We start from the raw sequence: 20,585 nt of genomic DNA, 5'->3' as shown, positions 1-20,585 counted from the left end.
GCATGGTTGTTCTGCTGCGGGTGCCCCCCTGACAAATTATGTAAACCACCGCCGTGGCGATGTCCGATGGAATCCGGACGGGGCGGCCTGCTAGAAAGCGATGAAACTTCTGCAGAGGCAGCCGAATTGCTCGTATCCCCAATAAGTTGATCGGGAGGCGTGCCTCCTGTGGCGACCACCGTTTCTGGGTTGTGTGGTGGCGAAACACCGCTCCACAACCGAGGAGACTGACATTGATTGTCATTATCAACCCATGACATGGGGGGAACGGTTTCCCCTAGGCCAGAGAAGAACTGGTTATCCACCATCCGAACGACTGCCTGACTTGAGAGGACAGTTTGCACCACCGATCGAGCGTGAAAGGATTCTTGTCCCAGGCTGACACGAGGCGTGCTGCAGGGGGTGAAGGATGGAACTCGACGAAAGTTATCGCTTCGATTGCTGCCACCATTTTCCCTAGGATCCTTATCGCGGATCGGATGGTATGAGGGACTGGTTGGCGTAGTGTCCGGACTCCCTGCCGGAGACTAGCGCCCTTTCCTGAGGGAGAATTATCAACCTTCAGCAAGCGTCGAAGATCATTCCTAGGAAGGAGATCCTCTGAGCTGGCACAAGGGATGATTTCTTTGCATTGACCAACCATCTAAGCGGCAAGAGTATCTAGCATGATGTTGACACCTTCCTCACATGCCCGTATTGACGGGCCCTTGACCAAGAGGTCGTCCAGATAAGGCAAGATGACTATGCCTCGAGAATGTAGTGTGGCCCTGACAATTGCCATAACCTTTGTGAATACTCTGGGAGCCGTGGCTAGCCCGAAGGGTAGCGCTACGAACTGCAAATGCTGAACGCTGATGGCGAAGCGTAGCCGCCTCTGATGAGGAGGAAAACATGGGAATATGCAGAAATGCATCCTGGCTGTCAATTGAGGCCAAGTATTCTCACTGCTCCATGACCGCTATGACTGAACGGAGAGACTCCATCCGGGAATGTCTGATCCTGATGAATTTGTTCAGAAGCTTCAGGTCCAAAAAACAGGCCTGACAGACGCGTCCTTTTTGGGAACTGCAAAAAGGTTGGAATGAAATCCCTGAGCTCTTCTGTGTTCCGGCACTGGAACAATGACTCCATTGTGCAGGAGCGACTTGATGGCTCCCAATAGAGCCCTTACCTGGGTATCCACCCTGGGAAGCCGGGAAAGAAAGTATTAAGTTACGTACCGGTAACGGTATTTTTCGGAAGCCCATGACAGCACCACGAGAGAGGGGATCCGCCCTTTAGGAACAGGAAACCTACAGATACAAAAAGGGCGGCACCTCTCCCACGCATCAGTTGGTTTACAGAGCTTGAGAGGCTACCATGGTTAGTACACAACATATAATATATACAACCTATCTACCCTATATAGCAGAAATATATATATATATATATATATATATATATATTTTTTTTTTTTTACACCATCTCCCACATACCGTAAATTGTGGACAATCTTCTAAAGGAGTGCACCCCTATATGTGAACAAGGGAGGGAACTAAGGGTGCTGTCATGGGCTTCCGAAAAATACCGTTACCGGTACGTAACTTAATACTTTATTCGGACTCCCATGACAGCACCACGAGAGAATTACAGAGATGTAAACTAATTTAGGGCGGGACTACAGCCTGCAGCACCCTTAGCCCGAAGGTGAGATCTGAAGAGGCACCCATATCTAATCGATAGTGGTTAAAAAAGGTGGAAGGAGATGACCAGGTGGCCGCCTTACATATCTGATCAATTGACACTCCAGATCTTTCTGCCCAAGATGATGCCATGGCACGAGTGGAATGCGCCCTCAGGTTCTGAGGAGCCGGACCTCCACCTGCTGTGTAGGCAAGAGAGATAGCCTCCCTAATCCACCTCGCTAATGTGCGTTTTGATACCCTACAACCTTTCCTGGGACCTTGGAAGGATAGGAATAATGCATTCTCCTTCCAAGGATCCGTGGCTGCTAAATATTTAAGTAAGCATCTCCTAATATCTAATGCCTGAAGTTTTTGCTCCTTAGGGTTGGTCGGATTAGGGAGGAAGGAAGGCAGAACTATCTTGTGTCCTGTGAAATTGTGATGCTACCTTGGGAAGGTATGCTGGATCTGGCCTTAGGATTACTCTATCCTGTAAGAACTCTGTGTAAGGGGGCAATCTGGAAAGTGCCTGTATGTCGCTCACTCTACGTGCGGATGTTATCGCCACTAGAAAAGCTGCCTTAAGAGATATAATCTTTAATGAGGCCGAATCCAGAGGTTCAAATGGTCTTTCTGTCAAGGCCGTAAGGACTAAATTTAAGTCCCAAGGTACACATCTGTCTTTGTGTATGGGTCTCGATCTAGCCGCTGCTTTGATGAACCTTGCTACCCAATAGTTATTGGCAATATCACATGCAAACAAGGCCCCTAAGGCTGAAACTTGTACTTTTAATGTACTTGTGGAGAGACCCAATTCGAGACCCTTCTGGAGAAATTCCAGAATATGTTTCGTGGGAATTCCGTCTCTGGCGTCAAACTGAAAGGTGGACAGGAATCGCTTCCAGGTCCTAGCATAAATGTTAGTGGTAGTCAATTTCCTGCTTTTTAGGAGGGTATCAATTAACTTCTTGGAGAACCCTCTATCCTCTAACAGTGACCTTTCAAAGACCACGCCGTCAAATGGAGTCTCGCTACTTGTGGGTGGCTGACTGGCCCCTGGTAGAGGAGATCCGGAAGGTTCGGCAGCACCCAGGGATCGCATACAGACATGGTCCTCAACCATGCAAACCAGTTCCTCCTGGGCCAAAAGGGGGCAATTAATATGACTCTTGCCCGATCTTCCCTGATCTTCCTTACTACCAGAGGTAGAAGATTTAATGGCGGGAAGGCGTATGCCAGAGAAAAGTTCCATCTTATCAGGAGGGCGTCCACTGCTAGTGGATTTTCCCTGGGATTCAGAGAGCAGAACGATTTTTCTTTTCTGTTTTCTCTGGTGGCAAAGAGGTCTACCTCTGGCCGACCCCATCTGCGGACAATCTGGTGGTAAATATCCCTGTTCAAAGCCCATTCTCCTTGCTTTAGAGCCTTGCGGCTTAGAAAGTCTGCCTTTACGTTGTCCTTTCCTCTGATGTGGAGCGCCGTCAAAGATAGAAAACTTCCCTCTGCTATTTGAAGGAGACGTTCTGTTGTCCGCATCAGGGCGTCGGAGCGGGTTCCACCTTGGTGGTTGATATATGCTACCGCTACCTGGTTGTCCGAGAGTATCCTCACGTGATGGCCCTGTAGGTACATAATGAGTTTTTTGACTGCCTGCTCTATCGCCAATAGCTCTCTTTGGTTGGATGAGATCTCCGTATCCGAATCCCACTGTCCCTGTACCACTATGTCCCCCATATGGGCCCCCCAACCGAAGGGACTAGCGTCTGTGGTTATAACACGGGTTATCTGCGTTATCCAGGGCACCCCTGAGGCTAGGTTCTCATCATCGAGCCACCATCTAAGCGATGTGACAGTCGAGGGGCTTAGCAACAGTTGACCTTGTAAGGAGTGTCTTAAGGCCCTGCTATTAAATAGGACATCCTTCTGAAGGGCCCTAGTATGGAATTGTGCCCACCTAACTGCTGGGATGCATGAGGTTAGAGATCCCAACAGGGACATGGCCTGTCTGAGGGTCATAGAAGGATTATCAACCGCCCGAAGAACCTGCTGCTGTATCTTTTGCATTTTATCCAATGGCAACAGACACTGCTGAGTTTCTGAATTTAATAGTAAGCCTAGAAACTTTTGTATTTTTGAGGGCTGGAGTCGGGATTTCTCGTAGTTTAATATCCATCCGAGGTTTTCTAACCTGGACTTAGCTCTTTCTATCTGGGATGTACAATGGTCCCATGATTTTCCCACAATTAAAAAATCATCCAAATATGGAACAATCAGGATGTCCACCTCCCGTAAATGCGCCATCACTTCGGCCACTATCTTTGTAAATACCCGGGGCGCTGCAGAGAGACCAAAGGGAAGGGCTCTATATTGATAATGACGGACTGTGCCGTCTATTGAAACCGCCACCCTCAGGAACTGCTGGAAGTCTGCATGGATAGGTACATGATAGTACGCATCTTTCAAGTCTATGACTGCCATAAAACACCCTTTAAACAATATTTTTATTGTCGTATTGATGGACTCCATCTTAAAAGTACGGTTCACCAAAAACTTATTAAGGAAACGTAAGTTAATGATCGTTCTAAATGTCTTATCAGGTTTTTGGATCAGGAATAAGGGAGAGTAGAACCCTCTTCCTCTCTCAGCTTCCGGAACCTCTATCAGGACGTTTTTCTGGCATAGGCTCAAGACCTCCGCTTCTAAAGCTGCTTGTTCAAGGGGTGAAGATCTTAAAGGAGTGGATTTAAAGGTATCCCGCGGGACCTGGGTAAACTCCAATCTAAGCCCGGTGGATATTACATTGCGCACCCAGTCACTATTTGTAATCTGTGACCATGCCGGAAGGAAGGATGATAGTCTACCTCCCACGGGAATTGCTAGTCATTGATTCTGTCTCTTTTGATCTCTAGACGAGCGTCTAAACATGTAGCCCGTACCTCTTCTCCTTCTATCTTCCCATCTGGGACGGTCTCTAGTAGGCGAAGAATTGGGCCTTCTCCCCAGACGGAATCTCCTTCTACCAAATGGGCGTCGGTAGGATGTAGGCCAGAGATTTGGGAATTTTTTCTTGTCGTCCCCAGCCTTCTCAAGCAGTTCGTCCAGGACTGCGCCGAACAAATATTCCCCCTCACACGGAATAGTACAAAGCTTCGCCCTGGTCTGAATGTCTCCCTGCCAGCACTTTAGCCACAGGGCTCTACGAGCCGCATTAGAGAGACCTGCTGCTCTGGCTGCCATTCTTACTGCATCCGCTGCTCCTGCTCGCTCTCCATTACTGCTCGCAATAATGTGGCCAAGGCAAGGCACCCTGCCCGGGTCCTGCCTATATACCCCTCCTCCGGACAGCAGTATGCGTGCCGCGCCCCTCCCCCCCTAATAGGGCTCCCTTCCCCAGCTGGCGCCGCACCCGGCCGGAGAGCCGACGCTCATCGGCGTTTGCGATGGGCGCCGCCATCTTGTTTTTCTTGCGCATGCGCAGTGGCGCCGCCGACCCGGAAGCACCTCCTCCGGCCGCCCCCTGACGTCACTGCGACCCCGCCCGACCGGAAGTCACGCGGGACGCCCGGGAGCTTCGGGATACCGCGCTCCCCGGTCGCAGCGTCCCCCGCAGCGCGCCGGCCACCGCACCAGCGCCGCCGGATCCGGGGGCCCCCGGGGGAAAACATGCTCACCGGCGGCGGCCTTTATTCTGGAGTCGGACATCCTCCGGACGCCGCTCCCTGCTGACTACGCCACCGCCGTGCTACCCATCCTGGGCCACCGTGGCGTCTTCCAGGGATCCGCACCAGGCAGAGGTAGGAGACCCCCCCCGCTACCTGTATCGGCCGGCCTGGGATCCTGGTCTTCTGTAGGATCCCGTCCCTTCAGGAACAGGAAACCAACTGATGCGTGGGAGAGGTGCCGCCCTTTTTGTATCTGTAGGTTTCCTGTTCCTAAAGGGCGGATCCCCTCTCTCGTGGTGCTGTCATGGGAGTCCGAATAAAAAACCATCTTGGAGGGTATCTGACAAATTCTATTTTGTAACTGGAGGACACCCAATTCTTTTACCCATGCGTCGTGAGCGATGTTGGCCCAGACGTGGTGAAAACAGAGTAGGCGGCCGCCCACTTTGCTGGTGTCGTCTGGTAAAGACCTCGAGTCATTTGGCCGATGATCCTTAGGATCTGGGTCACCTCGATCTGGCCTGTTGAGCACGCATTCTCCCCAATGGGTTGGCTCTATATGGCCTGCCGCTCCCTATCCTGATTGGGGCGGCCTGAGGTGGCGGAATTGGGCCCCGTAGTCCACCCGGAGTCTTTTAACGCATGACCCCGGACCGGTCTCCTATTCGGGTCCCGGACCAGGCTCAGGCTGCTTAGCGGCCACCACCTGACCAATGCTGTCACGCCCGGCCTAGAAAGGCCGGTGGCACTGCGAAAGGCCCGAAAACGTGCCTGAACCGGGAGACGAAAAAACGATTTAACCTTCTGTTGAGGGAGAAACCCGCTCTGTCCTCCTGTGGAGTCGGAGATAAATTGATACAAAAATTGGCGGCCGCACCGATAAGGCAGGGAAGTCAAGGACTTCTTGGAAGTAGAATCGGCCCGCCATGTCCTCAACCACAGGGCTCTTCAGATAGAGATTGCATTAGCGGCAGCAAGTGCTGAACAATTGGCCGCATCCAAAGACGCATTCAATACATAATCTCCGGCCATCGTCATCTGACATTTGACCTCCGAGATCTCTGCAGGTAGATCCTGCTCCTGCGTGACCTTGTTTAATGTTTCTGACTATGATATCATAGCCTTGGCTACCCAAGTTGCTGCGAACGAGGGAGCGAGTGCAGACCCTGACACCTCATATACTGAACGACCTAGGCTCTCAATAAGGCAGTCCGTGGGATCTTTAATCGAGGAAACCCTAGGGACAGATAACCGGGTCTTAGTGGCCAGGCGTGAAACCGGAGGATCCACTATCGGGGATTCCATCGATTGTTTACGGAGGTCTGGAGCAAACGGATAACGTTTCGAGTGCCTTTTAACCCGAGAAAAAAGCAATTTTGGACGTTCTCTGTGCCGCTGCACTATGTCCTCAAACTCAGGGTGAGAGGAACAAATTCTGTGCAGCCGCTTCACCCGTTTACCTGCCACTTTACGCCCCGTAGCCGCTGCGGTATCATCCTCAATCCCCAGGGTCTGATTGATGGCTTCTATGAGGCTGTCCACTGTTTCACGTGACCCTGGAGTGTCCAGGTCCATGGGCTCGTCTGAGTCACAATCTGAGGTCTGCTCGCTATCAACCACTGGTGACGGGGAGCGAGAAGCAGATCTTACGGATGCCGAAGGCACCGGATAGACTGGGCGACACCGTGTGGATTCGTTTCCCCCGGGTCTGCCTGGAGTGAGGGTGGCCCCTGCAGGCCGGAAGCTCCTGTGAGGTGGAGGGTTCCCTCTAAAGGCGGCGAGACACTGTCCCTGCCCCTATCTGGGGCTTGAAGGGATTCTATTGCTCTCGTAAGCGACGCCATGTACGGTGACAGTGATCGGGCCCACTCCAGGGCATTTGACACATTGGTCGCGGTCGCAGGGGAGGGCTCCTGGGCGCGTTTGGATTCGCAGGCTTCGCATAAATGCTGCTCTGCGCCCGCGGAAACGCAGCCGACAAGAAATGCATGCCGCGTAAAAGAACGTGTGCGTCTTTGCTTTTGTTCAGACATGCTGTATCTGTCCGCTGCTGGGGATATGGGGAGGAGGTAGCCTCTCGGGCAGCACTTACCCCAGTCCTGCGCCCCCCCGTCCTGGATGCTCCTTTAAATCGCATGCCGACATCTGTGGCGCGCACCAGCCTGTAAAATCGCTCTAGGGGCGGTACTCCCATCTTGCGGCCTAGCCCGTGCTCTGAAGCCGGGGCCTCGATTTTTACCGCCGCCGAGTGCGGGGCGGGCTGCCGGAAGTGACATGCGGCCCCGAGGGCGGAACTTCCGGCCGCGGCCTCAATTTTTCCCATACCCGACCGTGGGGGGGGGGGGGTGGGGGGTGTTGCGCGGTACCAAAAGTAGCACTACTGACCGGAGCAGTGTTCCTGTCCTGACGGATCCAGATCCAGCAGGTATGTGAGGGGGTCTTTGATAAAAAAAATAGGACGGTGCAGGCACCCTAGCTCCATCTAACCCCTTCAGGGGGTGAGGAGAGGGACCGTCCGCCACCTTGCAGCACCGCCGTCTAGCGTTGGTGGAGCAGTGGGGGCCGCACAGACTAGTCTTGTGCCTCTGTGCAAGCCCATGGTTTCAATACCTAGGGGTGGACAGGGCTAAGTCTGGCATAATGTCCCACGTCGCGGGAGAGGATACGTGGAGGGATACTCGCACGTGGTCGCCCGTTGATGGTTTGGGGAAATCGGATCCTTTCAATAGGATGCGTTGCCCCTGTCTTATCTTCATAAAATAAAAAACAAAGAAAAAAATAGATGTCTGGGGAAAAGTCCCAGAGATGTCCCTCGGCGCGGGAAAGGATACGCGGAGACGATACTCAACACGTGCTCGCCCGTTGATGGTTTGGGGAGATCGGATCCGTCGCCCCTGTCTCATCTTCATAGTAAACTAGAAAAAAATAGTCTGGAGAGATCCAGACTGTGTGTGCCTCCATAGGACACTAAGCAAAAAACTGATTTCCACCCGCAATAGGGGCGAGGGTGTATACTGCGGAGGAGGAGCTAACCTCTTTTTTTCCACTTAGTGTCAGCCTCCTAGCGGCAGAAGCATACACCCACAGTATCTGTGTCCCCCAATGAGACGAAGGAGAAAAATAAAAATAAAATTTTCTTTATTTTATTATGTGTCCCTACCTATGGGGGTGATAAAGGGGGGCTTTATTTACTTTTTTTTTGTATTTTGATCTCTGAGTTTATCAGTGTGATCAAAATGTACCTGTAAAATGAATGAATCCGTCGGCTGGCAGATTCGCGGGCGCACTGCGCATGCGCCCGCCATTTTGTAAGATGGCGGCGCCAAGGAAAGACTGCGGGACACCGGGACTCAGGAGGCACCGGGGGGCTATGGGGGGGGGGGGGGGGAGAAGAGTCGGAAGGCAGGGGGAAGCGGAGGGGGAGCAAATACTGACGGCGGCGTCAGTAGGTGGCGGGACATCGCTGCCGTCAGTCGTGGGGGGGGGGGGGTCGGATCACGGTCTTCAGCAGTGTCCATGCTGTTGCAGCATCAGTCATGGCTGGATTGTAATATTTCACCAAATATCATTGGCGAAATATTACTATCGCTCTGATTGGCTGTTGAAAGTGAAACAGCCAATGAGAGCAATCGTAGCCACGTAGGGGCTAAGCCACACCCCCTGTGGTGAAGTACAAAGGGTCCTGTCACTGCAGATCGGGTGACCTTTCAGTGACCACTAGGGTGACCGCAAAAAATCGATGTCGGAATTTTGTCCGTCTGGACCCCACAAAACGATTCCCCTTTCCAGATATTGAGAGAGCCAAAATTTGAGCTCGATCAAACGACGTTAACCCGTGCCGCTCGTCGCTCAAAGTTTGAAAAAATCCAAATTGAGGTATTTTAAGATTTAGGTATTTTGCATAGTTTGTTAGACTATAAAGAATGTGACAACAACATTGCAGAAATAGCCCTGACCAAATTTTCGAACCATTTGTGGTATTTGAATGCAGAGTTGGTGGGATTATCGTTTTTTGATCCCACCATTCCAGACAATGAAAAGTTGTTAATGGCTAATAAATTGCTCAGTAGCACAGATGAACCATCAGAGCACGCTAGGGTTGTAAATCCAAAAGTTAGGAAAGAAAAATTAAGAGGTAGGAAGTAACCGACTTTAACGACCTTCTGACAAAAGATGAAGAACAAAAGCAATATGTCCTGCAAGTTGTAAGCAAATGCCGAGCATTATATTCTGACGTTTCAAAAACTACTTTAACAAAAGCTCTAGAATAGATTAGATAACTATGTAAAATTATCAACTCATGTAGGTTAGCGTGCTCTGATGGTTCATCTGTGCTACTGAGCAATTTATTAGCCATTAACAACTTTTCATTGTCTGTAATGGTGGGATCAAAAAACGATAATCCCACCAACTCTGCATTCAAATACCACAAATGGTTCGAAAATTTGGTCAGGGCTATTTCTGCAATGTTGTTGTCACATTCTTTATAGTCTAACAGACTATGCAAAATACCTAAATCTTAAAAGACCTCAATTTGGATTTTTTCAAACTTTGAGCGACGAGCGGCACGGGTTAACGTCGTTTGATCGAGCTCAAATTTTGGCTCTCTCAATATCTGGAAAGGGGAATCGTTTTGTGGGGTCCAGACGAACAAGATTCTGACATTTTTCCCCCCCCATATGAGATCCGGTCACCCTAGTGACCACGGTCACCCGACCCGCAGGACGACAATTAATTCATGACGCCACATAGGCGTCACTGGTCGGATTGCCACCACTTTTCATGATGCCTATGACGGGAAGGGGTTAAGAATGGACCCCACTTTCCATCATACAGTGGTGAGATTCATCATGTAACTCATCTGGCACAATGTTGGGGGTTCCTGTTAAAGTAGAAGCCAGTTCCATAAATTATACTTCGATTTTATACAGAGAAAAAAAACTGGACAACCCTACTTGCTATAGAGTAACACTTACTGTATGTCCCTGGAATGTTTTTATTGGCCTGTCTTGTCCCAGTTTGCAGACGTGGATACACATGTCTGTACTGCACGATGCAAATGTATTGTTACTTTGCCAGTCCACATCCAATGCTGGTGCTGTAAAACACAAGAAAAAAAATAAATTCAGTGGTAAAAATGTAGCTTATATAAGTAAACCTAAACTGGATTCTGAGGTAGCTCGCCTCAGCACTGACTGATAGCCAGCTCTGCGCTGATGTACTGCTGATCTGGCTGTCAGTTACAGCAGAGGCAAGGTTACACTGTGTGAGCGTTGACTGGAGTGGCTATGGGTCTTCAGTGAGATATAGTTCATTTTCTCCCAGGTGAAGCACTTTCATTACAGGGACTGGGCTCCTTCATAATGCTAATAGCATGCAGATTAACCCTATAACGGCAGGTTAATAGCATTATTGGACTTGATATTACATCTAGTACGGTCTGAGGAGGTGGTGTATCATGAAAAAAAAACTAAAGCCTCAAAGGATTCCCTCTCACCCATCACCATCTCTGCACTGTGAGATCATACGGTCAAGTTTTTTTTTTTTTTTATTTGAGTTTATGATGAGCAACTTCAATGGATGCCATGTAAGTTTATAGCTTTCCATATTGACCCTTCCATTAGCCACTTACAGATCGGCCTGGGTTTTATTTTCTCTCATATATATTTACCGGAATGGAAAGGAAACTGCTGTTTTGCTTCCCCTGTGTGTGCGTCCCAGATTATTGTTGTCTGTGAAGAAAAAAAAAACAAAAAACACTTCTTACTACGTTAGTAACAGAAACAATCCTGTGCTAGCCTGTAATTTAGTCCTGAGCTGCCTTCACAATTCTGCTTTTTTTTGCAGGGTAAAAAACTATTGGCAAGCATTCGGGGAGAGACATTGTTGAGCAGATTCTCCTAGGAGCTCAGACGAATCACTAACATCAGGGGGAAGTATGTGATTCCTCTGAAGTCGGGGAGAGTGAAGTACTGATTGTCATGAGATCCCTGCGACCAATGTCAGGTGATCCCTGGGAGAGCTAGTGCAGATACTGCTGGAATGGCGACAAGTGAAATTACAGGTGTTATTTTACAAGGGGGAGACAAAGGGATTGTGCACGTAGTGGACAACCACTTTATTAATAAAAGCCAATTCATGCAAGTTCTTGGATTTCTGCTCACTCAATACTGAATTGAGATGTTTTGAAAAATGTATTTCCATCATTTACATGTAAACTAACATGTCTATTGTTCCTGTGATTTCCACAACTCAAAGACTTTTCCTTAATGGTGCTGCAGTTTCTGTGCTGAGGAATGTAATATACAAGTATATACCAGTATTGTTAACTTACTGACTACTAGTATTTATGGCGTAACTGTAAACATGAAAGGGGTTATCCAGGTCTATTTTATTTCATAATTTCCCAAGAAATTACAGGCAGGTACTGCAGCTTCTAACTGCATGCCTAGCGCTGATCTCTGCCAGCGCAGAGGGGTCACAGACAGCAATAGAGCAGCAGTTTCTCCTCTTTGTTGATGGGGAGGTTACTGCAGTTGTCATGCTGATTGACACCTGGCTCCCCACTGTGTAACTGGAGGGAGTCAGCTGTCAATCAGCATATCGTCAGTCATGGAAGAGCTGCATTTGTTGATGTGAGGTGAAATGAGAAAACGAGCAGGCACTGGCCAAAAAAGCATGTAGCCAGCAACTAGCTGCCTGTCAGTTTTTAGCCCCATGAGGGAAGTTTAAAAAAAAAAAAAAAAAAAAAAAAAGGTCTCAGCTAACCCCTTTAATCTAGGAAACCGATTGCCCGTTGTCATACCAATTAGTGAAAACACTATTTAGCATTATGGAAAAAAGTGTACCTTGTCAACTCCTGCACTTAAAATAAAGTTTCCTTTCTTGTTCCATTTCAAAGCAAATATGGGTCCTTTATGTTGCCCCAAGGTGCTTGCAAGATTTCCTGCAAGTTAAAGAAAATAATACTCAGGCATAACCATGCTGGAGGTATACAAAAAAAGCAGACAATTATGAATATTCATGTCTGCTCTTCTCCATAACCCATTTTAGAAGAGAAGCATTCACTGATCTTTAGATTTCAGGATATAAATGAATCACATAGTAGGATCCAAAGCAACACATGCAATGCTTACCGTCTTTCGTCCATATTCTGGCAAAGCCGTCATAAGAACCGGTGGCTAGAAGTGTTCCTTCACTCTATTAAAGTGAAAAGACAAGCAAAAATAAGAAGAGCCCGAACAAATGCAGATTAAATTCATAGAAAATAAAAAAAATCAATTAACTAGACAATCTCAAAGACTTGTACAGAATTTTCAATACTTGATGTGCAGATATGGTCCTTTACAACTGGTAATCTTTGTTAAACTGCTTTTCCACTTTTAAAAGTGTTCCCCAAAGATTTCCAGTCATGTAAAATATGAAAATCACTGGGGCTCAGAGGCAATGTGACCTGCTGACATGGCATCACTTCTGCAGCCAAAACACAGACCAGAGCAGCGGTGGTGGTCAAGAGCTAAATCCAAGCAGGGTGAAAAACCCCTTTAAATGTTACTAGTTTAAAACATGTGACTCATCTGTCTCAACTAACATTTGAGGTATGCTGAAATCAGTGACTAATCTGGATTAAAGGAACCTAGCATTGAACAGCTCGGCTACTATTTTTTCAATAGGGCTGAAAATTAAGCTACATATTACAATTACATCCATATTAAAGAGGACCTGAGGTGATACATGCTACCTAATCAGTGGGCAGTATGCATCAGGCACTGGCTGTATGAACAAGAGCCAAGTAGCCTCTGAAACGCTGTAGCATTTCATAAAAAAAACACACTTTAAAAACCAGGCATTTAGGCAGAAGCCTTTCACTCCAGGTCGGCGGGCAGGGAGAAGACGCCTCTCTGTCTAGTCTACAGAGCGGTATCATCCCCCGGCAGCTTTTAAGAGGTTTTTCTTGATAGTCGAACATACTTCGCTGATTTCATCCATCCAGTGCCTAATACATGCTGTCTGCAGATAGGCAGAATGTATCCGGGATCACTTTAACCCCCAGACCTTTCCATTTTCGTTTTTCTCTCCCCTTCTTCCCAGAACCATAACTTTTTTATTTTTCCATCAATATGGCCATGTGATGGCTTATTTTTTGCGGTACAAGTTGTACTTTTGAACAACATCATTGGTTTTAGCATGTCGTGTACTAGAAAACGGGAAAAAAATTCCAAGTGCGGTGAAATGGGAAAAAAAAAAAAAAAAGTGCAATCCCACACTTGTTTTTTGTTTGGCTTTTTTGCTAGGTTCACTAAATGCTAAAACTGACCTGCCATTAGGATTCTCCAGGTCATTACGAGTTCATAGACACCAAACATGTCTAGGGTCTTTTTATTATTATTTATTTGTATAGCACCATTAATTCCATGGTGCTGTACATGGGAAGGGGGGTTACATACAAAGTTATAGATATCGTTACATACAAAGTTATAGATATCGTTAACAGTAAACAAATTTACAATGACAACCTAGTACAGAGGGGAGAGGACCCGTCCTTGTGGACTTACATTCTACGGGATAGTGGGGAAGAGACAGAAGGTCGGGGGTGCAGCAGCTCAGGCGGTGGTGAGGCGGCCGAATGGTTATTGCAGGCTGTAAGCTTTCCTGAAAAGATGGGTTTTCAGGTTCCGTTTGAAGGATCCAAGGGTGGTGGATAATCGGACGTGCTGAGGCATGGAAATCGAGAGGATAGGGGATATTCGGGAGAAATCTTGGAGGCGGTTGTGTGAGGAACGAATAAGTGTGGAGGAGAGTAGGAGGATCGAAGATTACGTGAGGGAAGATATAGGTAGATTAGTTCACAGATATAGGGAGGGGATAGTTTGTGGATGGCTTTGTAGTTCAGTGTTAGTAGTTTGAACTGGATTTGTTGGGGAATTGGGAGCCAATGGAGGGATTTGCAGAGGGGAGAGACAGGGGAGTAGCAAGGAGAGAGGTGGATTAGTTGGGCAGCAGAAATGAGGACAGACTGGAGTGGTGCAAGAGAGTTAGCAGGGAGGCCACAGGAGGGTGTTGCAGTAGTCAAGGCTGGAGATGATGAAGGCATGTACAAGCGCTTTAGTAGATTAAGGACTGAGGAAGGGACGGATTCTGGAAATATTTTTGAGTTGGAGGCGAAAGGAGGTAGCAAGAGTTTGATCAAAGTGGTGAAAAAAAATTCCAAACTCCGTTATTGCATTTTAATGCAATGTCGCAGCGACCATAAAAACGTAATTCTGGCGTTTTGACTTTCTCACTATGCCGTTTAGCGATCAGGTTAATTTTTTTTTTTTATTGATAGATCGGGTGATTCTGAATGTGGCAATACCAAATGTGTGTGTATGTTTGATTTTATTGTTTTATTTTGAAAAGGGCGCGAAAGGGGGGTGATTTGAACTTTTTTATATATACATTTTTAACTTTTTTACTTTTGGCATGCTTCAAATAGTCTCCATGGGAGACTAGAAGCTGCCACAACCCTACTGTCTCTGCTACATAGAAGCGATGATCAGATCGCCTCTATATAGCAGATTTACTCACTTGCTCTGATCGCCCACCACTGGGTGGCGCTCACAGCAGGCCGGCAGTAACCACCATAGAGGTCTCTAGGAGACCTCCTGTTGTCATGCCAATACACCAGTGACCCGCGATCACCGGTGCGCATATTTCCGGCGTGATTGTATGAAGCGCTTGTTAAATGCAGCTGGCAAGAGTTTGACAGTGGCATTTAACTGGTTAATAGCCACGCGTGGACCGCGATTCCACTCGTGGCTATTGCGGGCACATGTCAGCTGTTCAAAACAGCTGACATGTCCCGGGAAATATGTTGGCTCACCGCCGGAGCCCATATCAAAGGGAGGGAGTCAGACATCGGCGTAAATGTACGCCCGATGGCGGAAAGGGGTTAATTTTTTTTAACACATTTTTTCAATAAATGCAAGCACAATATTTGGTGTCACAGCACATCAATATTCCAGTATATTTTTCCAATAAAAGCAGTCCTAAGTTTTAGAACTTTTAGCGCAGGGGACAGTGTGCGCAGCCTGCAGACGGAAAGTGAGGGAGGGGGAAATCTCTTGGCCACATGCCATAGCCTACTGTCTCACTGTGTAATCATGTATGGTAGATAGCACAGCAGTGGTAACGGGAGCATTAGAAAGTGCAGGTACTGACCTACCCTGCTGTGCATATTGTCACACATGTATATCCAGGTATGTTAAAGGTCCTTAAAAAGGATCCTCTCAGGCTGATGACCAGTCATATCAGATTAGTGGGAGAGGAGGGGAGGTGGAGCAGCTTTTGCCACAAACAATAGATCGCTCTAGGAAAAACGATGAGTTGGCAGCCATATCTCCAGACTCTTCCATTCACAAAAGCAATCGTTGTACCGACCGCTCCCATGTTCTCTGCCAGATTCCTTGTCTGGTGCTTTAGCTCACCGAGAACAAAAGGATCAGCTGTACGAAATTGGACATTTCAAGCCCGTAACTCTCTGGTCATCGTCTGTCAAGGAAGAGTCGAAAGTCTCCCATACACATTAGACTGTTGACCAAGCCAGCTGACATCATCGCGTTTGACCAACGATAGTTTAATTTGTATGGGGATCAAAAAGTAAATAAGAATCAAGACAAATTTTGACAACATTTCATTATAAATGTGAAAGTACACTTACATTCCAATCTAAAGATGTTACATCCTTGTTGCTCGGAACATCTTGTCCCCCTTCTCGTATACAGTGTCTAAGGACCAGCTGCGTAGATGCACCAGTGCTGTTCTCACTAAGATTCCATATTCTGGCTGTTGAATCTCCTGACCTATCAAATCAAGTTCGAGAGGAGAGTGGGGGAGGAAGCTGAATCAATTACACAGTTTCAGTTACTACAAATTTTTAAATAAGTACATAAATAGGAAAAAAAAAAAAAAGATTGATTTGAAATACGCAGCATGATTATTACTGTGGATGCCAATACAAATTTTACCCTTTATGCCGCATAGGGCGAAATGTGAACAATCTGTTTCAGATCACTCGGCAACTGCTACTTCCTTTGACCTCATGTCAGCAGAGCAGTTCTTCCTCTTCCAGTCTGCCACCATGCTCATTGACAGCCAGGCAGCGGGGAGCCGGTTGTCAATCAGTAGGATGTTAAGAGTGACGCCCTGTCAACAATAGAGCTGAAGAGAAGCAGCTACTCTGTCAACGTGACGTCTTTGGTAAACAGGAGGATCGCCATCAGGAGCAGTCCACAACCTTTCCGAGCTGGAGGATAGTCGTAGGACAGAAAAAGCAGGTACTTAACTGTGTCAAACTCTTAGCCATAAAATAATTGGTACTGGTTAACCCCTTTAACCTCCCCATATTCACTGTAAAATCCATATCAGTATTTAAATGCCTCGTGTGCTTGTACCCCACAATTAGGAGCTGGCTAAAGATATTTTTTAGAATGGAAATTAAACTGGTTGTTTCATCTTGATAAATGGGTTAAAATGCAACACGCATGTAAATCTGGAGAAATTCTAATTATTCAGCCTGTTGCCCAAGTTACCACCACCAACTGCAGTCCTTCAGAGGCAGTCGGCTTCCTAAGCAAGGCGTGTTCACATGTAAGCTCTATATTTTAAAGAGAAACTGTTGGCAGAATTTTACCAAGTACAGAAATCACACTAAGCATAGCAATAGTATATACGGTATATCACTATAATATAAAGGTAAATAGACAGGAAATTGTGCACCCATAAATACTTGCTAGTGGACATATAAATGGCAGACCATTTGGATTAGGATAAGTGGATGAGGAGGTTAAATGACGAACATAAGGTCAAAACAAAATGGAACGAGAAACAATACTTAGAAGGACAAAATGGTAAAAAGTGGCACTAAAAGCAAGAGTGCCCACCCCGCACTCATGTATACAACATGACAATACATACAAAATATGGAAATATGTCTAGACCAAATAAGGGGCCCATGGCAGTGTGAGGTATAGTCACAACCTTCCAAGTATACTTGATGTAAATCTTACAGGGTTTGATGACATAGAAAAATGCACAAATGATATGGCATATATGAACCTGTAAGGTAAAATCAATAATGCATCACAAAGATTAATAAACGAATAGTGCCTATGGCATGAAGAGGTATAACTTGGTATTAAATCTGCAGATGAAGCAAAGATACAGTGTGGACTAGGTAGGGGAGCTATAGGCACACAAAGTAATCAGACATGTATCGTGCGTATCTGGGTAATGAGATAATATATGTATAGAAAAAATAGCCAACTAGGGGTGCCCACAGCTGTAGGATAAAGTGTGGTTAGTGAACCCTGGCAGCTTTGCAAAACCTGTACTACAAGTATTTATGTAGAGGAGAAAAAACCCCGCATAGAAAATAACTGTGAAACAATAACGACCATAGAGCTAAATAAAAGAAATGACAATTGTATGTAAGGGTTTGTACAGGCAAATAGGAAGGATGTCTATGTAAGGAAGGTTACCTGGATGGTCACAGTGGTGAGTGGGGAACACGTCCCGACGCACGTTTCAGATCAAGCGCTTAGCGCCAATATGGCCCTGTGTGTACTTTACTTCGTAAAATGCTGTCAACAGGTTCCCGCTAAACCTTCATGACCCGAGGTAGCTTTCGGTTCTGCGTTATTTCTTACACCCCTTCTTCCCAAAGCCATAACTTTTATAATTTTTGCTCAATATGGCCATGTGAGGGCTTGTTTTTTGCGGCAAGAGTTGTACTTTTGAACAACTCCATTGGTTTTAACGTAACATGTACTGGAAAGTGGGAAAACAATTCCCAGTGTGGTGAAATTGCAAAAGAAAAAAAAAAAGTGCAATTCCACAATTGTTTTTTGTTACTATGTTCACCAAATGCTAAAACTGACCTGCCATTATGATTATCCATTTCTTGTGATCTCAGGTTGGGTGAGACATTTTTAATGATACCATTTTGGTGCAGATATGTTTTTTTGATCGCCCATTGTATTTTAATGCAATGTCGCGATGACAAAAAAAAAAAAAAAAAGTAGTTCTATCATTTTGACTTTTTTCCCCCGCTATGCCGTTTAGCGATCAGGTTAATCCTTTTTTTTTTTTTCCCCTCTTTTATTGATGGACCGTGCGATTCTGAATGCAGGGATACCAAATGTGTATGTTTGATGTTTTTTATTTTGAATGGGGCGAAATGCGGGGGATTTGAGAGAGCAATTTGGCTGTGACAACCATAGAGGCCTCCAGGAGACCTCTGGTTGTCATGCCAACGCATCGGTGACCCACGATCACGTGACAGGGATCATCGATGGGCGGATTTCTGGCACAATTGCTGGAAATGCATTTTAAATGCCACTGTCAGCGTTTCACAGTGGCATTTAACAAGTTAACAGCTGCGGGAGGATCGAGATCTTCAGATCAGCAGTCATGTGCCGGAAAAAAAAAAAAAAAAAAAAAAAGGTGCGGGCTCATTGCCAGAGCCCGCAACAAACAGGGGGGAGGCGTCCAATGACAGATCTGTCAATGGTCGTTGAGGGGTTAAGGCTTGCCTGCAGTGCTCTGAAGCTGGCTGCAGTCCATTTGCCGATCCTGCAGAGGCAAATCTGCCTTTGGATGCAGCATGGGAGACCACAACGTCCAGACCAGTGATGTGACCACGCTGGTGGTCCGAACTGTCAAATCTTCTACAGCACACCCCCTTTTACCCCAGGTAAGCAAGTAGTCAAGAGGCAAGGTTGCAGGGGTTTTCCTACTAAAAAAAAATTAAAAACAAAGGCATTCAAAAAACCATGTGATTGCTGGGTCTCCCACCCATCACTAGAAAATGACTCCAGAACCTCCTTTCCTCCACACCACAGACAGAAGAATACAGAAAGATGGCGATACATATAAGCAGCACGCTCTATCCATGTTCTATGGAGCAACAGGCTGTCTCCGGCATTGCCATGGAAAACGAATGAAATTAGCAGCAGAATGCATTTGTTCTTATGCTGTACCCATCCAATCCTTTTCTAGGCGAGAAGTTGTGAGATGGAACACTGTCCTAAGGATTTGCAGGATCCCCAGTATCAGACATTTTTCTCTTAGCCTTTGGATAGGTAATAAATGACTTCCATGTGAAAACCCCGGTAATACACAGGAATACTTAGAATCCTACCCTGAGGCTAGTAGATCACTAACTGGGTTCCAGGCACAAATAAACACTTCGGACTCATGACCCCGTAAAACCACTGCCTTGCTGGATGGGATTTCTACATCTCCATCGACTTCCATCATGTCTGTGTGGTTATCTGCAAAATAAAAAAAAAAAAAAAAAAAAAAAAAAAGAAAAATTATATGGGAGACTATAACTGCACATCATAAGAAGAAACTCAACTCCAACCCAAGGAAATTAAAATATCAGGTGAATATTCTGAGACATCAAAATGAAACTTTTAGAAAAAAAAAAATATATATATATAAAACCAAAATCTTCCACTACCCATCAATGAAAAGCCAGACACGCATGTCAAGTATTATCGTGGCCTCACATACAGATGAATGCACTGAATATCAGTGTCTAGCTATTGATTGTTGGGTAGTGGAAGATAATGGTTTTATATTTCAATCTTTCTAAGATTCATTTTGACGTATGCAGGAGGACCTCTCTAATCTCGCCTTCAATCGCGGGCAGTTGGATCTCTCAGGCCCGATTCTACTGTTCTGTGGCATGAGGTGGGAAGTATCAGCTTATTGCCAGGGAGGAGATGGATGCTCCTGAGAACAAGTGTGTAGATTTGAGTTTCTTGCACACACATGCACAGTCAACAAGTAATTTAGATTTCCATCAATTACAGAAAATAAAATCTTCATACAACTGACAGTCTACTTCCTAAAATATCACAATTATAGCGTTTTATCTAATGAATTCAAAATGTGATACGTTTCCACAGGCCTATGCAAATAAAACTAGAATTCAAGTACATTTCAATAGCAAACATTACCTTGGACCTCCAGTTCTATAATGCTAAGACTGTAGGGAAGACTGACAGCTTACCCATCTGACCACTGGGTGGCACTGTACCATCAATGTCTCCATACTTGTAATGCCACAAAATGTCATTCTGGAAACTTTAATTTACATGAACATGAGCAGATCTCTCTGAAGTACTAGCTAGGGTATTACATACAGACCAGTGAGAAGGCCTTTTTAGAGGTAAATGAGCCCTTCAGTGTACCCTTCAAATGCCTCAAAGTG

The 20,585-nt window shown here is 46.2% G+C and overlaps 1 protein-coding gene across 3 annotated transcripts in view; it reads right to left on the bottom strand.

The window, feature by feature from the left end:
* The window catches only part of TBL1XR1 (TBL1X/Y related 1), a 199,081-nt gene that overhangs the window by 19,261 nt on the left and 159,235 nt on the right, over positions 1-20,585 (bottom strand). For all 3 annotated transcript variants that reach the window (XM_073578811.1, XM_073578810.1, XM_073578813.1), the window contains exons 7-12: positions 19,506-19,638; positions 16,026-16,167; positions 12,463-12,526; positions 12,175-12,272; positions 10,998-11,058; positions 10,303-10,424 (exon numbers count right to left, since the gene is read on the bottom strand). In XM_073578811.1, coding sequence (XP_073434912.1) covers positions 10,303-10,424; positions 10,998-11,058; positions 12,175-12,272; positions 12,463-12,526; positions 16,026-16,167; positions 19,506-19,638 — 620 coding nt within the window. The remainder of the gene's footprint in view (positions 1-10,302; positions 10,425-10,997; positions 11,059-12,174; positions 12,273-12,462; positions 12,527-16,025; positions 16,168-19,505; positions 19,639-20,585) is intronic.

The sequence above is a fragment of the Dendrobates tinctorius genome, unplaced genomic scaffold, assembly GCF_039654945.1.
Source record: "Dendrobates tinctorius isolate UK_male_01 unplaced genomic scaffold, ASM3965494v1 ptg000060l, whole genome shotgun sequence".
NCBI classification, from domain to species: Eukaryota; Metazoa; Chordata; class Amphibia; order Anura; family Dendrobatidae; genus Dendrobates; species Dendrobates tinctorius.
This window is presented reverse-complemented; position numbering and strand designations above follow the sequence as displayed.